The following is a 17,624-nucleotide window of genomic DNA, read 5'->3' on the forward strand; positions in this document are numbered from 1 at the left end:
TAAGCTACAGAGTAGAAGACTAAAGGTAGATCTTAAGGGAGAACTTTGGACTAAACGGATGTGAAAACATTGGAAATGAATGGAAAGAAGTAGATTTTCTGTGCTGTTTGTCCTGGAGAGGTACATATCTGACATAGGCATGAGTATTTACTTGGGTTTTTTTTTTGGGGGGGGGTTTGCTAGGTGACAAGAGATTAGGAGTTCTGGGTAATTTTCTGGACAGTGAGCTTGTGAGGTTCCTGGGGCTGTAGCCTGCCATTGTCCTTACTTGAATTTTCCCAGCCAGGAGTCAGCAATAGCTGCTCCCAAGATGGGGGTGAAATAGCAGAGGCTGCTGAAGGCATGATAGACAGATGTGGACGTGTCTTCATTCCAGTGCAGGAAGTACAGGAAATACAAAGTCAGCACAGCTGGGTGGAGACGGAAGAAAACAAATGGGAGACACAATAAGATAGATGCATTAAAATGATTCAAAATATATTTGATCCCTGGACTCAACAGGTGACCCCAGCCTTTGGCACTGCTATTAGAAAAATAACTGGGTGATGACTGCCAGGCATTAGAAGCAGGGCCCATGGGAACAGTGAAAGTAGATGAGGCATGCTGGCTACACAAATAACTCATCCCTTCCATCTCTGTGCACCCGTAGCATCGTTTAGACAGTGAGAAGTTAACACAATGCTTCCTATGGCCCTTCTTCCCCTCCTTCCGAGCAACAATAAGGCTCAATGGGACTTACAGGATGAGGGCTTTCTCTACTTGTGTTCTTATTGGTTGTGCATTGCTCCTGAAGGCCTTTTTAAAATCTTAACCAGCATGAGTTATTAAATAAAGTTTTATGAGGCATTTACTATCATGGCCAGAGGAAAGGATCAGTTTATACTGAGGCAGAAATGATTGGACAAAGTGCATGAAAGGAGGCCAGGCTGCTATAAAGGCAAGCAGAGAAGACTCTGGGGGCACAGAATTACCTTTCATGCCATAATAGGAAAATCGCTCGCAGAATTCATTCACCACAATGAAGGCGATGCTGAGTGGGTAGCTAGAGCCGAAGAGCTTCTATTCAACGAAAAAGCAAAAGTAGGCGAATGAACACTTTCCCCATTTAAACTACATGGTCACTCTACAACTAAAATATATCTTCAAATGTATGTATACGAAGAAGCCCAACTAAGCTCCACCTCCCGCTGAGCTCCACCTGCTAAAGTTTCTGCCTGCTCCCAATAGCATCTCCATGGGGACCAAACCTTTAACATAGTTAGTCTCATTTTGCCCAGGCTGGCCTCTGCTTTAAGATCTTCCTGCCTTGGACTCCCAAAGAGCTCAGGTTGCAGGTGAACCCCACTATGTCCAGATAAACTCATCCCTAAATCATTGTCATCAGTTAGGACAAAGCAATGGTCTCTTCATAGTGTTGTCATCACATATGTAGTGGTCTCTTCATATGTTGTCATACTAATCTTGCTTATATTACTGGTGTGGGGATAAAAAGTTCAAATCTTACTTCATCCGTTATTAACATGGGACTAGCCAGACATTCCTTGATCAGGACACGCTCATCTCCCCACAGTATCTTAATAAAAGCCTATGGTTCTAGGCAAAACGATGGTCATAATTATTGCTAAGAATAAATTGAAAAGGTAGCCTCAGGAGCACATGATATTCAGGTAGTCAGAGCCAGATATCATTCTCTCATTTAGCTCTACTACAGGGACTGACCGGTCCCATCTGCCATGGTCACCATTCTGGGGGAAATCTTGACAATCTGATGACTTCTCTTTCGTGGTTTGCTAGACCCAGGCATAGCGTTTAAAATGGTGGCCAGGCACTCCTAAATATAAGCCGATTGATCACCTTAACTCTGGGAAGAAAATTCTGAAATCCTGTGAAATTAAGTGTTCACCTTTCCTACTAGTATGCTACTAGTATTTCCTTTCCTACTAGTATGCTACTAGTATTTCCTTTTAAATTGTATTTGTATTTATTTACATATGTGTTTGTATATGACAGTCTAAGTATGTGGATGACTGCAGAGACCAGAAAAAAATGTTGGATCTCCTAGAGCTGGAGTTACAGGTTGTTGTGAGCTGTCTGACTTGGGAACCAGGAGCCAAACTCTGGTCTTTTGAAAGAACAGCAAGTTCTCTCAACTGCTGAGCCATCTCTCCAGCAACAAGATTTTCATTTTCAAGCTGTACATAAGAGTAACTGTGCTATTTCATGCATTATGTAAAGTAGCAAACACCACATTTTATTTTAAATCTCTTTCCACACAATAGCTCCACTAAGATAGAAAGGGGACAAAGATCATCTATTCTTTGAGACATTCAAACATTAACATGAGATTTATATTACCTCTTATTTCACAGGTATGTACCTCTCTTTAACCACCCTTAACAAGATATGATTAACTATATATAATAATAAACTTAGTCTGCCCATGTAGATATGAAGAAATCATCTTTCTACATACATGTTACTACATGATAACAACTTGATTGAAAGATGCACTGAGTTGAAATTATGACGTTTGCAGCTCCAATCTTGAGAACTATGTAACATAGAGTTTATTTAACATTAATGGCATACACTCTCACTAATTGGATTAACATGCAATCCTTACTTACGTGACACCAGTACTCTGCTCTGTGTTTCAATTCTGTTATTTCAAAGAAATAAGAATCATACTGACCTCATGGTTGATACTAAGAACTCAGCAAATAATTGGTTATTATTACTGTTGCCTTTCTACAAAGAGGATTTTACTATGCTATGAGAATCGAACGAGGCGATACATTCGGAAGTGCTTTAACAAGTATGTAATACAAAATATTATTCTTTGTTCCTCTATCCGACCTCCCACTTTAAAGTAGGGACACTTAGTAACAGAGAGTGGGTCTATTCTAAAGCTTCTCTTGGTGTCCAAAAAGAGAAGGCACTGCACACAAGAGGAACTAAAGGCTGAGTTTTGGTATTGGTAAGGAAAGAACAATCACACACAGTTCTCCAGACAGGAGTGCTTGCCAAGTCTCCCTGGACATTCAAAGTGCTTTTTCTCCCCCAGGGAATAGGCAATGAAATAGAGCAAAACTCTGGGGCCCAACTGAAAAATAAAAATCTGGCTAACCCACCCTGTTGCTTCCTTCTCAAAACAGAAGAGTCTAGAATTAATTTTCAGGTGAACTCTAACTCCATGAGAGAGTAGTTTTTCTGCTCTAATACAGTTCAGCACCAAGTTCCAACAGCCAACAAGAAACTTCAAAAGACTTCCATACACTGTTACTGTCAGAGACAAATCGAACTTCGGGACTCACCGGAGTTGACTTCTTCGGAGGGCTTGGAGGTCCAGGCAGCATCTCTTCAGTAGAGACAGGTGAAAAGAGCGATTCCTTGGACTCATTTTTCTGGAAAGGATTCATGGCTGGCTCCTTACTCTCTCTCTCCTCAAGCATTTGGCTTCAGTAGGCAGTTAGGACTGCTGCCAGCCTACAGTGAAAAGGGGGACTAGGGGGAGGAGGGATGGCTACAGCAAATAGGTTTAACCCTGTGGGTGTCAGTTTCAGTGGCTGCCTGCCTCAGAGCAGAACTTGAAGCTATAGGAAAAGAGAGGGTCAGCACGCTAATTGTGCCGAAGGTAAGGCATGGGGAAGTGAGACCAACACGTCGCAAGTCACGAGATGAGAAGAAACAGTGCTAGATAATCGATTAGGGTTATCTGTTTGAGAAAAATACCTCTGAAAATGAGTACTAGATAGTACTCAAGAATGCAGCATCTTGGCTAGGCATACAGCTCAGTGGTAGAGGATTATGCCCTGCAGGTCCTGAATCTGATTTCTAATGATATGGGGGGGTGGATACAACAGTGTAAACACAGAAGGCTGACTTCAGGTTAATAATATCTGCCATTATTGGGCACTTATTATGTGTCATGTTAATGTATATGCGTTATACATATATATGCATATATACATATTTTACTGCTATCTTTATTATACTACAATTATATTGTTCCAAGAAATCAGGAAACTTATCTAAAAAATCACAGTGCCAGTAAAGTGGCAGATCTGGAATTTTCACTATGCAGAAACAGACAGGAAAAGCAGAGATAGGCATCAGCAGTCAGTCTGTAGGTCGTGCAGGTATGGAAGCCACAGAAATGGAAACGCAGGGATGCTAAGAAGTCAAAATGCTGTGAACAAGAAGGAAAGTCATCACAAAACTGAATCTGAGAATAAGAATGATCTGGGCTTGGGTTTTCAACATCATAACATTCAGCTAGAAAATCCTGTAAGTAAAAAATACAGGGTTAAAGAAAATGACAGGGAAAAAAAGAGTTGGTAATGACCCTTGCTAAAGCCGATCTCTGTATTTTCAATTTCTCTCTTCAAAAATCAATTCATTCATTCATTCATTAAGAAATAAAATTTAATGTGTGCAAAAATTATGACCCTGGTGCTTTCTAGGTATTATTGCAAGCATTAAATGTTTTTAACTTTCAGTGGATGGATTTTATTCTGACTCTGGAATACTATACCCAGTCCCTTATCAGACGAGCAATTGGAATACGCATTGTGACAATAGATACATTATACCCTACATTGAATTGAATATATATAAAATGGAAAGTGTAGTATTATATATCACATATGTAAAAGCATTGGCTTTCACTGTGACATTTCCACACATGCACATCATACGGTCTGAATGAACATCATCTCCTTGCATTACCTTCTTTCTCCCCTTGGTGTGTTACTTTTGCTAATCCAAAGAGGTAAGAGAAGCACGAAAGAACCTATGTCCACCCTGCTATAAATCAAAAGAAAGGGAGAGATATTACTAAAGGCTACAAAGGGCATTATCTACACCACAGGGTTACGCCCTGAGCACTAACCCACCATGTCAGGCAATGTCAAGATGAATGATTTCATTGGTGAATGCAAGAGAGGAAACTGAGAACGAAGAGCAAGGAAAAGAGGACAATGTAGGGAAAGAAATATGAGCAAATTAAAATGCATACATATATGAAAAATTTTAAAACTGCATTATATTCTATGTTAACTAAGAAAATAGTAAAATGAGAAGGAGGAGGAAGAGGATAGAAAACTCTATGACCTTATTTCTTGCAAAATTCTTACATTATCCATTTGAATGACTTTTCAACAAATGAACCTTTCCCCCCCTAAACTTTAACTCGGACTTTGACCAGGTTCTCTCAGCTTCTGTTGTAGTTTTCATCTATTTTCTCTCCCACCAACCTTTACCCAAAGAGTAATCCAGTTTTAATTCTGCCTGTAGCATTAATGATTAATCTGTAGTTACTCTTTTAGGAAATATTGCCTTTCCTGACCTAATTCAGTTAAATACTGAATCTGAAATAGGCAGAACTTTCTGGTCAAGCTACCTAGTAGAGGCACAAGTGCAGCATAGACCTTATTAAGTTACTGGTTTGCCTTGCCTTGGCCTTGAACTTCTGGATGGTGTTTACTTCGGGAAAAACAGATGAAGTAGCACCCATATGCACCAATTCATGCACAGTCAGAGGCCCCCAGTTGCCAAACTCCAGAGCATGAACTTTGGTTTTCAAACCAATTTCTATGAAATTTGTCTTTTTGTGAGACAAAGTCTTACTGATTTTCCTACTTAGCCAAGGACAGCCTTGAATGACTCGGATCCTCCGACTGCTACCTTCAGCATGCTGAGTGCCGCGAGTCCAGGAATGAGCTGCCAGCTCACTTCAAGTTCATGTAGTGCTGGAGACTGAACTCAGTTCAGGGTTTTGTGAGTGCTAAGCAAGCACTCTACCAACTAAGTCATAGCAAGATTTTTTTTTCCTTCTATTTCATCAAATTTACCATACAAATATATCACTTTAGTTAGCCATTCTTACGTTGATGGACACCTGAGTGGTTACAGCTTTCATGCTGGCAATTGACAACTTAGTTTAAAAGGGGAAATTGCTTTCCAGAATCACCTTCTCTGTAAGGCTCTAGGCTTTACATGAGAGTCAGGAAGTAGAAATGAAGCAGCATATGTACTGAGTGTCAGATTGGGCAGCAGTTATAACTTGCTGAGCTGAGCTGAGCCTCTCCTGATGGATCTGTAAGTGTAGCGCAGTATATTTACAGCGCACACTGCTTCTAAATCTTTCGGGGGTTCTTTCCCTTAGTCTATTTAGAGTGTGATACTATGATATACATACTTTGGTTCTCATCCATGACTCTTGGCTTATCGCTCCTGTAATTTTGGCTCACTGCTCCTGAAATTCTTATTCTCTAAGTCTTCTACGCCACAAGATATTAGGATATTTACAACCTCCAAAGCAAGTCTTAGAAAGCAGTCACTCTTCCTTCCTCCTCTCCCATTTTCTTCTTTCCTCCTTTCCTCCCTCCCTCCTTCCATCTCCCCCCCCCACACACACACCTGCTTTCGTTCCTCCCCAAGGCTGACCAGAGAAACTAGAATTTCACTCTGACAAGGAAGACCACAGAGACTAAAAATACACCTTAATCTTATCCTATTGTTCATAGGACAGGCCATAAAAAGACAGTCTTGTTTTCTTTGCATAATAGTAGGTCATTAGACTCTCTTAATTCCAGAAGAATTTGCCCCAGGCCCTTGGGGAAGAAATAGTGAAGAATCTGACCAGACAGGCCTTGGTAGGTTTCCTCATCCAGTCTCTGTGCCTATGCGATGAAGTCCCTGTAGAATCAGAAAGGACATGATTTGAGAACATCCAGATTGATGAACCTGTGTGACCAGGGAGGAGGTAGCCTCTCCACACCCCTTTCCCATACCTTGGCCTATCACCTCTACATGTTATGTTTCATAGAAATATGCTTCTGAGTCTGTAAGCCATTGAAGCAAGTTAATTCAACGAAAGGAGGGATTATAGTGTCCTTCATTTATGGCCAATTGGCCTTAAACACAAGTAAAACAATGTAATGCTTGGAATTGACATCTGAAGTGGGCTCACATGCTGTGCAATCTGATGCTGTCCCTAGGCAGGTAACTTCATAAAGTGAATCCTATTAAAAGACATACAACCTGCATCTACTGCAGAATTGCTTGCTTGCTTGCTTGCTTGCTTGCTTGCTTGCTTGCTTGCTTGCTTGCTTGCTGGAGAGAAATCCACCACACATTTCGGGATCACATGGGGTTGTTTTGTTTTGAGTTGATTTTGACAGTATAAGACTACAGGACAAACCAAAAACCTTATCCCCCTCTCCTTGAAGGGTATAAAGAATAAAAATCAATTCATTGATATGGTGTTTAACACTGGGTGAAGCCAGAGGAAGCCTGCAAAGGAGGGGAAGGAAGGATTCTAGGAACCAGAGGGGTCAAGGATACTACAAGAACATGACCCACAGAACCAATTAAGCAGAGCTCACAGGGGCTCACAGAGTTTGATATGATAATCACAGACCCTGTATGAGTTTGAGGTCCTCTGCATATACATTGTGGTTGTGTAGCTTGGTGTTCTTGTAGGACTCCCCCAAGTGGGAGTGGGGGAATGTCTCTGATTCCTTTGCCTGTGCTTGGGACCCTTTTCCTCCTATTGGGTTGCCATGTTCAGCTGTGACATGAGGATTTGTGCCTAGTCTTATTATATCTTGTTATGCCCTGTTTGGTGGATATCCCTGGGAGGCCCGCTCCTTTTTCTTTTTCTTAGGGAAAAATAGGAGGAGTTGATTTGGGAGAGAGGAAAGGTGGGGAAATGGGAGGAGCAAAGGGAGGGGAAATAGGTTAAGATAATATATACATATATTATTAGGTTAAGATTATATATATATATATATATATATATATATATATATATATATGACTACTGAGCCATACTTAGACATATATATATATATATATATATATATATATATATATNTATATATATATATATATATATATATATATATATATATATGACTACTGAGCCATACTTAGACATATATATATATATATATATATATATATATGTCTAAGTTGGGTGTGGTGATGCATGCCTAATCCTTGAAATGGAGGCTGAGGCAGGAGGATCATGAGTCAGCCTAGGCTACATACTGAGACTGTCTCAAAACATGCCAACCCCTCAAAAAGGACTTAAGAATATTTCATTTACAAGGAAAATAAAAGCAGGAAACAAGATGAGCTGTTTTGATTATAGGAAACTACATCTGGGAGCTAGCCTTCCCAGCTCACCCACTGTGTGCCCATTTCTTGTTAGTAGTATTAAAAGGAATGCCAGCATAACAACTTTGAATAAAAACTTTATATTTTGAATTACTTTAATAACACTATAGGAGTGTTTTACCCAGCTATATTAAATATATGAATCTGCTCTAGTTCAGTGCTATAATGGTAGTTTTCAGCACAGCATTGCTGAGTAAGGCAGAACATGAAGATAACAGAGGAGACTAGAGAGAAGGACAACCAGAGAAAGCACGAGAGAGTAAAGCCAGACTTAAGACTGACTGCCCATAAATTACACTTAAGGAAACACCAGTGAGAACAGATGACATTGAATTGCCAAAGTTTGAAGAAACCAGGATGCTGATTCAATAGATTAATGAATAAGCTACGGTGCATGCAGACATAGAACAGTATGCAGAATTAAAAAGAAATAAGACTACTGAGCCATCACAGAAAGCTGATCTGAAAAAGCCATATACTGTATGATTCCAACTACAGGATACCAGGAAAAGGCAGAGCCTATGGAAACAGTAATATATCATATGAGGTCAAGCCAGGAGTGATAGCAACACATGTCTAACCTCAGCACTTGGGGCATGAGGCAGGGGAAGAGAGGCATATTCAAGGCCAGCCCAAAGAATGAGTAGCGCACACAAGACTTTTAAGGCAATGAAACTATGCTATGCTTAATACAGTGATGGATTTATGGTGCGACTGTACACATTTGTGAAAAGTCTAGAGGGTGTACAACAGCAAATATAAATCCTATTATGAACTATGCATTTTGGTGGTGGTGATGTGCCAATGGAGAGCCATCAGCTGGAGCAACTATATGCCCCTTTGGCATGAGGTGGCAGGGAGGGCCAGAGGGAAAAGGACTCTCCCAACTTTCTTACCAATTTTTCTGGGAACCTATAACTGCTTTAAAAATTAATAAAGAACCTGTTGTTTGGTAGATTTCAGCTATAACTGTCTATATTTCCTTTAAATTCAAAAGTATCATAAATATAAATACCAAATACCAATACCAACAAATAGTTGAAAATTCTGAACCAACTTTATTTTTTCAGCAAAAGTTACACAATTTCCATAAACATAGGAATATTTCTTCTCAATACAAAACAGATTCTTACACATCTCACAAACGTTTTCTCTGTAGCTTGATATCAGTCCTCAGTGTCGCTTTCTGACTCACTCAGCTGCAAATCACTTCCTAAAATAAAAATAACAACACTGTTGAACTGTTAATATTTAATACATTCATTTAGTCTAATATGATTGCTTATAATATAATTCAGCCACATACCATGTACACCAATCAATACTGCATCGAAAGTAAAAGCCACAGCAGCAAACTTCAGCATTTCATACCACTGGCATTTATTTTAGCTTTCTTTCACATACTGATGACATCATTCCCTTTACACTACTCTCTTATTATACCAGACTATCATTTTCAAGAGTGTAAAATTTTTTTTTTTTTTTTTTTTTTTTGGTTTTTCGAGACAGGGTTTCTCTGTATAGCCCTGACTGTCCTGGAACTCACTTGGNGAGACAGGGTTTCTCTGTATAGCCCTGACTGTCCTGGAACTCACTTGGTAGACCAGGCTGGCCTCGAACTCAGAAATCCTCCTGCCTCTGCCTCCCGAGTGCTGGGATTAAGCCTGTGCCACCAGGCCCGGCAAGAGTGTAAAATTTTTAATGTATTTTTACCTTCAGATGCAATCCAAACCGTTATGGAACAGATGTCAAGAACCCTTAGACCAAGCCGGGCGTGGTGGCACATGCCTTTAATCCCAGCACTTGGGAGGAGGCAGGCAGATTTCTGAGTTCGAGGTCAGCCTGGTCTACAAAGTGAGTTCCAGGAAAGCCAGGGCTATACAGAGAAACACTGTCTCAAAAAACCAAAAAACCAAAATCAAAAAAAAAAAAAAAACCCTTAGGCCAGATGTCACTCAGTGATAGGACACCTGGCTACTACTATGGACAGGACCCTGTGTTCAATTCCCAGTTCCATAAAGACTTATCTAGGCACCAAGTGCTTTTGTAAGTCATTTGTGTGCTTAGTCATGGAGACAGCATTTCAGTGGAGCAGAAAGATAGGAAACACATATCTAGTCTAACGTCAAGTAGGAATTAGTCCTGGGGGACTATGGAGAGAGGAGCAGGAGGTGCTATTGTACGTACTGTAGCCGGGAAAGCTTTATGAGAGGCAACATTTGAACAGAAAGTCATTAAATAATGGAGGCAGTGTCTAATCTTCTAATCTAAGATAACAAGTGTAAATGCTCTAAGGCAAGTGTAGAGTGGCTGTGATTCTTTTTATTATATATATCTTTGGTAATTTCACACGTGAATGCAATGTATTTACATCACATGGACTTCCAACTCACCCTGCAGCTAACTCTCCCTGACACTACATCTTTCTCCAAACTGCATATCTTCTTTCTCTTCTTCATCCCCCTCTTTTAAAAAAAATAGTCCACTGGCTCCAATTAGCTCTGCCTGAAGGTACCAGGGTGTAGAGCCACCTGCTGAAGCTTGGGTCACATTTCTGAAGAATGCTCATTTTCCCTCCCTTAGCATCCATCCATTAGCTGACAAAACAGGAGTGGGGGTTATAGGATTTTTTTTTCCTTGTAAAGAGGCTACAGTGGCCAGCATGGGAGAAATGAGGGAGACAAAGATGGGGAATGAGGTCAGAAAAGTAGAGAGAAAGTCTCAGTAAAGACTGTTTGAACACAATGAGAAAGCACGGAACACTTTTAACAGGAACTAAGTTGAACCTGACTACATCAGTAACTACACTGTAATGGTGTAGAGGAAACATGGAAGCAGGAGAGAAGCTGAGTCTTTTCTCACTTCTGACCCAGGCATGCCAGCACAAGTGTCACTTCCTCCCTGGTATGCTGCGGTTTAAGTGCTAAGATGTATCTTTATTATTTTCATTTGCCTATTTTAGTATCTGGAGTAGACTCATGGAAGTCTTCAGTACTGGAAAATTCTAAACGTTAAGTTTTCACAGCATCCCTTCTATTCTTTCTGGGAATTCCTACTATTCAGTGTTTCATCTTTTCCATCTATTCTCCTTCTCTCTTAGTTTTTATTTTCCCCTGTGTTCTGGGACAGCACCTTCCATCTTACTAGTTCACTTCTCACCCTTGTCAGTCTTGCCTACTTATTGATCTTTTACAAAACATTTCCAGGACTTGTTCTTCCAAATTTAATCTTTAAACACTTCCCTTCCTGTCTGTGCACACGTGTGGAAGCCAGAGGATGGGTTGTTGGTGTCACACGTCTCCCACTCCCACGTGAGCTCTGGAGATTGAACTCCACTCAGGAAGTTTGGTGGCAAGCATCTTTACCCATGTTAAGTACTGGAGCTCAAACTCTGGGTCTTGTGTATGGCATGCAAGGACTCGTCTCTCGCAGTACTTGATTCTTATTTATAATATATTAGATTTTGTTTTATTTCTGCTTTCCTTTGTTTTGTTATATGGAGCCAGCTTGGTCTACAGAGTAAGTTCCAGGCCAGCCAGCCAGGGCTACATAATGAGACTTTGTCTTCTAAAAGGCTATGTCTTCATATATCTTCCTTAGGATCACATGGGTTTTTCCTTGTTTCAGAATTATATTTGCCCATTTTGAGGAGGAAGTTCCTCTCCCTCGTGCTCTCTCTGTCTCTGTCTCTGTCTCTGTCTCTGTCTCTGTCTCTGTATCTCTCTCTCTCTCTCTCTCTCTCTCTCTCTCTCTCTCTCTCTCACACACACACACACACACACACACACACACACACACATACACACACCTTTATAACACTCTTTGCAGGATCTTGTGATTCTGCCCCATTTACCAGAAACAAGTTTTACAATCACCTTCGAAGATTGCTATCTCTTGGAGATATGGTAGGTCCCTTCAAGGAGCCAATGAGTAACAATGCTGTATAAATATGGCTTCTGAAACTGCGCCACAGGAATCTTGTAGACGGTTGCTTTTCCCCTTAGCCTCCTTTCACTAACTGAAGAACATCCAGTTAGTGAAATACCTAGTACTCTTTCTCGTCTTCACTTACCCTCACCATACATTGGCTAGCTTCCCACAGAAAGTATAACTTCCTTGCATCTTATCAAGCAACTTTGTGTTCATGTACACATTTGAGTGCATGTGGAAGCCAAGGACAGTTTTAGGCATTGTTCCTGAGTGTTATCCACCAATGCTTTGGAGACAATATCTCTCACTAGTCTGGAACTCACTAAGTGGGTTTATCTGGCTGGCCAGCAATCTCTAGGGATTCCCTTGTCTTTGCCTTACCCTACTCAGGTTTTGTTCTTGTTTTTTAAAACATGGGTTCTAAGGATTGAACTAAAGTATTCCAAGTGCCTTGCTAACTGAGCTATCTCTTCGGCTTGTATCAAACACTTTGTGTGTGTGCTTGCATGTGTCAAGAAGTTAGAGCACAGTCTTGGTTGTTGTTCTTCAGGCTCTAGAATTTGACAGTTAAGCTAGACTGAGCTTCTGGGCTCCTCGAAAAGGCTTGGGTCACATCTCCAGCTCTGCCCTCTGTAGCACTCTAGGCTCTGGCTGACTCCACTCCTGCTGCTCTTAGTGATCAACCAATGGTACTGGCATCTCCAATATACTGTGGTCTTCCTCTGCAACTAGACTTTATCAATAGCATCTTATAGGCTCTCTTCATGGTGCCAAGCCTCAGCTTCTTTGCATGACCCCTTCAGTCCTGGGCCATCAACTACAACTGAGACTGCACCTTCACCAATGGCCTTCGATGGCTTCTTACAGTGCCAAGCCTCAGCTGCTCTCCATACTTTTAAAGCTACTACCATCTGGGTGATTCTTATACATTAGCAAGTCCAGATGCAGCATGAGGTTAAACCTTGGCTATCTCTGAAACACAGCTTCTTTGTGCTCTCAGAAAACACTTCCCAGATTTCACTTCAGTGATACTGGTCTCTTCTTAATCACTGCTAATTTATTAGTTCCAGAAAATCAGCATCAATTGTCCCAGGAATCTCTTCTATTCTTGACTCTAAAGGCAGAGTCACATGGCCAACGCTGCTGAGCTCTGCTGCTTAGTAGGGCTGGAACACGCACCCTTCTTCTATCACATCATCACCAGCTTTCTGTTTTCTAATTCTTTCACTTCCTAAGCTTAGCTGTTCTGGAACTGGCTCCATAGATTGACCTTGAACTCAAAGATCTGCATGCCTATCTCCTAAATTAAAGGTGTGGTCTACCACGCCCAGATTTAAACTTTTCTCTACTTAGAATTTGCTGTATCCCAGGCTGGCCTTGAATTCAGAGATCGGCTTGCCTCTGTCTACCTGGACCAAAGCTTTTCATGGCCACTATGCCTCAAGATTCAGATCAAAAGCCTGTGTTTTTCATTTCTGAATTGTAGTTCATTCCAGATTAAAAGTCCAAGTGAAAACAATAACCAAGTAATAATAATGCCTAACATGATATAACTATTCCTTGTTCAATCGTAAATGCAGAAACAAGTTTAGCTGGGTGGAATCTTGCCACAAAGTTACCACTCCCTTAATCTGTTTATCTCCTTGAACACAGGATTCAGCTCCATTTCACTTCCTGGTGCCCTTTTATTACTTGAGCCACACATTTTATATATTTCCTTTCTAAGCCTGCTACACTTCTTCAAAATGTTCTTCATGAGACTTAACCAGAGAACAAAGTTTTTGTTGGGCTTTCTTGAGACTTCCTTTGTCAATGGAATTAATATAAATTTTTTTTTCCTTAACCTCAGGTAGACTCTTCAGATGGGGTCAAAAGCAGCTACATTCTGCACTAAACAAGGACAGTCTTGGCCACATATTAAAATTCTTCTCCTCGGAAACCTCTAGAGTCAGGCTTCTACAATTCAAATCACCCTCAGCACCACTGTCTTCCATATTCCTACGAGGATGGCCCATTAAGCCCCACTTAAAACATACCACTGCTTTCCAAATCCAAAGACCCCAAATCCACATTCTTCCAAACAAAAGCATGGCCAGGCCTATCACAGCAACACTGCAGTCCCTGGTACCAACTTCTGTCTTAAGGTTTTACTGTTGTGAAAGAGACACCTCGACCAAGGCCAGCCACTCTTATAAAGGACAACATTTCATCAGGGCGGGCTTACACGTTCAGAGATTCAGTGTATTATTATCAAGGTGGGAGCATTGCAGTGTCCAGGCAGGCATGGTGCAGGAGCTGTGAGTTCTACATCTTGCTCAAAAGGCAAACAGAAAACTAGCTTCCAGGCAGCTAGTACAAGGGTCTTAAAGCCCATGCCCACAGTAACACACCTAATCCAACAAAGCCACACCTCCTCTAATAAGGTCATACCACCAAATAGTACCATTCCCTGGATCATACATATTCAAACCACCACACTAAGAAAATGGATAAATAGTAAATAAAGCAATATAATTTTGTTAAGGTCTACTCTCTATTGTAAAACAAATTGCAAACTTTGAAAAGTTTAAAGCAAGAGAGATGATAAATTATATTAGAATCACTAAAAGATCAATATAGCTAATAATATACACAGTTGATCAAAATTTCCTTGACTGTATGTACACGAGACTTGCCTAAGATCAAGTCAGTCAAAACTTCAACACGGTGAACATTGGTGGCTTCTAGGGAAGGAAAGCTCAGCTATCTTCAGAGACGCAGGCCTAGAAGGTTGACCTTGTTTCAGTAAATGGCCCTACAGTTACGCTCACACACATACTGGCAACATCAAGTGGACATAACAGTTAAGGGAAAGGGAGAACATCAAGTTGGGAGGAAGTCCTGGTATTGATGGTTGGGGAAATAAAGGAAATGAGCTGAACAACAGTGGTAAAGATGAAAAGAAGTAGATGGATTTAAAAAATATTTAGGAAGTAGAAGTTAACAGGCCTTGATAAAATATTGAATATACAAAAAGGTAGGAGAGTAGCTCAATCCTGGAATACAATCAGGCTTCTGGTTTACATAATGACACAAATGCTGCCATTCACTAGGCAAATATATAGTGAGCCAAAAAATATAGGGTTGTTTTTTGTACAACATGTATTTGAAGTGCCTTTTACCAAGAGATGAAGCTACCTATCTGCCCAGGACTCAGAGGTCTGCGTGGAGATGGGTATTTAAAAGTTCTAGATAGATAGATAGACAGACAGACAGTCAGACTGACAGACAGACAGACAGAAGCAGGAACATGAGGAGGTTATCTAAGAAAAAGAAGATAGAATATAAAGGAAAGGACCCATGGAAAACCTTCGAGGAGCCCTTACTACCAGTGACAGTACATTTTAAACTTGCAAAGGAGAAAAAGTAGCTAACGATTACAAAATACATAAATTAAGACTCTTCTTTAAATTTTAGTTCACAATAAACATGGCTACAACGGCAAGTCCTGTTTTAGTTCTTACGGTTGGGCATACTTACGTAAAGTACTCATCAGAAGGGTACTGTTGTCATGGAGACGATGACAAGTAGCAACAGCCTCTGAAGTCCTGTACTGTGGCCCAGCAGACACGCTAGGGTGCTCTGAGCTGTATTTCCTTGGAGCCGAAGGAGAGGGTTGGTCATCATCTGCAGAATCACTAGGACTATCCTCACTACTTGAAGATGAAGAACTTTTGGAATCTGATGAACTATCACAACTACTCATCTGGTCCATAAGACTAGCTTCTGCTTTCAGTTCTGAAAATAGAAATAATAAGGTCAAGTAGATATCAAGAAGAAACACGACAACATAAATGCATTAGATTTTAAGATGAGGAATAAATAAAACTAAAACACAGATTCCAGCATCTAAACCATTTATTTTAGAAATTCCTGTAGTGCACTGTCCAAGAAACTTTCTAAACATCCAGCCTGTGGCTGTTGCCCTCGGTTACCCCCAGAGGAGGAAGGTAGATAGATCCCTATCACTAAAGACACCATGTACTTCAATAACAGGGTGCAGAGACCTTATTGCTGGAACAGACCCATACACCCTTTCCTCGAGGATTACCTTTCACGGAACCAGAAGGTGACATTTGGAAGCTTCAATGGAGAGAGGCAACCAACTGTCTCACCCAGCTAGCATGTCCATGGACCCCATCGATTGGCACAATAATACAGCAGAGTAGTAGTGGTACACACACCTTGGTGGTAACCAGCAGACTTATGACTCACACAGCCAGAAAGACTATACTAGGTACCAGGAACTTAGGTAACTTCTCAGTGCTAGTGAAGTCATGGTTATTAGGGGAGAATCTACAACCACTAATTTACTAAAAGACCAGCATAATCCCTAATAATAACACTCTATGAACATTTGTCCTTACATCCACAGATAAGTGTAGTCTTCACCCCTCATCCAGGAAACTTCTTTTTGCAATAGACAGAGAGCAAAACAGAAAACCACAACCAATCAAAATTTCAAGTTGTGGAGCCCAGTCCCAACAGAAACACCTCCAAAACATATCTGCACCTAAGGCTCAGGGAACATCTGGGAGGAGGGCATGGAAAGACCGTACGACTCCCAGATCTTACAATGTTAAAAACAGATCAGGAGGTTGGCTGTGAGATTGTGTCTCCTACTGACATCAGAAGCTATACCCACAGAGTCTATTGCCCGTGTTACCCGAATAAGGATGACACAAATGAACATACCAAACCGAATAGCGAAAAACCTATGAAGCCTCAACTCTACACAAAGAACTATTAACCAACTGAGGGAAGCTGAGAACAAGAGAAATAGCCTTCCCCAGGGAAGAGCACACCAATTGGCTGTCCAGTGCTAAATGATCAGCCCTGAAAACATGCAGAAACACACACACACACACACACACACACAAGCACACAGCAATATATGGACTAAACAGGCTATATTTGGTAATATATATGTATCCACATGTAAATATATGCATGCAATAGCAATTAGTGAAAAAAAGAGGCCATGAACTTAGAAAGAGAAGGGTATATAGGTGTGTTTGCAGGTAGAAAAGGAAAGCGAGATATGTTTTAATTAAATTATAATCTCAAAAATTAAAAAAAAGTAAAAACCCCTCCTTTGGCACCAAGCTGTATTTTAATAATGGGATTATGAGACTAAAAGCGTAGGTAACCAGTTGGGTATGGCATCATAATTTGGAATCCTAGCATTTAGGAGGCTGAGGCTGGAAAATACCAAGTTCAAAGAGCTATACAGTGAGACTTTTCCTCAAAAAGAGGGAGAAGCTCAGCTATTAAGAGCACTAGCTGTTCTTCCAGAGAGTGAGTCCCAGCAGCCACATGATGGATCACAACCATCCATGGTTGTGATTGGTTCACAACATCCATGACCCAGAGGATATGATGCCCTCTTCTGGCCTCCATGGGTACTGCATGTATGTGGTTCACTATATATATATATATATATATATATATATATATATATATATATATAT

General features: G+C 40.7%; 2 protein-coding genes across 7 annotated transcripts in view; both read right to left on the bottom strand.

Moving 5' to 3' along the window:
* Slc15a2 (solute carrier family 15 member 2) overlaps positions 1 to 3,691 on the bottom strand; it is a 28,744-nt gene extending 25,053 nt beyond the window's left edge. The window contains exons 1-3 of the mRNA XM_021209346.2: positions 3,315 to 3,691; positions 972 to 1,059; positions 269 to 410 (exon numbers count right to left, since the gene is read on the bottom strand). Coding sequence (XP_021065005.1) covers positions 269 to 410; positions 972 to 1,059; positions 3,315 to 3,452 — 368 coding nt within the window. The 5' untranslated portion in view covers positions 3,453 to 3,691. The remainder of the gene's footprint in view (positions 1 to 268; positions 411 to 971; positions 1,060 to 3,314) is intronic.
* A 5,528-nt stretch (positions 3,692 to 9,219) lies between these two features.
* Positions 9,220 to 17,624, bottom strand: part of Eaf2 (ELL associated factor 2) — a 38,294-nt gene continuing 29,889 nt past the window's right edge. For 4 of the 6 annotated variants that reach the window (XM_029544738.1, XM_029544737.1, XM_029544739.1 and 1 more), the window contains exons 3-4: positions 15,634 to 15,891; positions 9,282 to 9,397 (exon numbers count right to left, since the gene is read on the bottom strand). In XM_029544738.1, the coding sequence (XP_029400598.1) occupies positions 9,351 to 9,397; positions 15,634 to 15,891 (305 nt within the window). In that variant the 3' untranslated portion in view covers positions 9,282 to 9,350. Of the gene's footprint in view, positions 9,398 to 15,633; positions 15,892 to 17,624 lie in introns of all 6 variants that reach the window. The other 2 variants (XM_021209988.1, XM_021209991.1) reach the window with 2 other exon arrangements.

Source organism: Mus pahari, chromosome 12 (assembly GCF_900095145.1).
Source record: "Mus pahari chromosome 12, PAHARI_EIJ_v1.1, whole genome shotgun sequence".
NCBI lineage: Eukaryota > Metazoa > Chordata > Mammalia > Rodentia > Muridae > Mus > Mus pahari.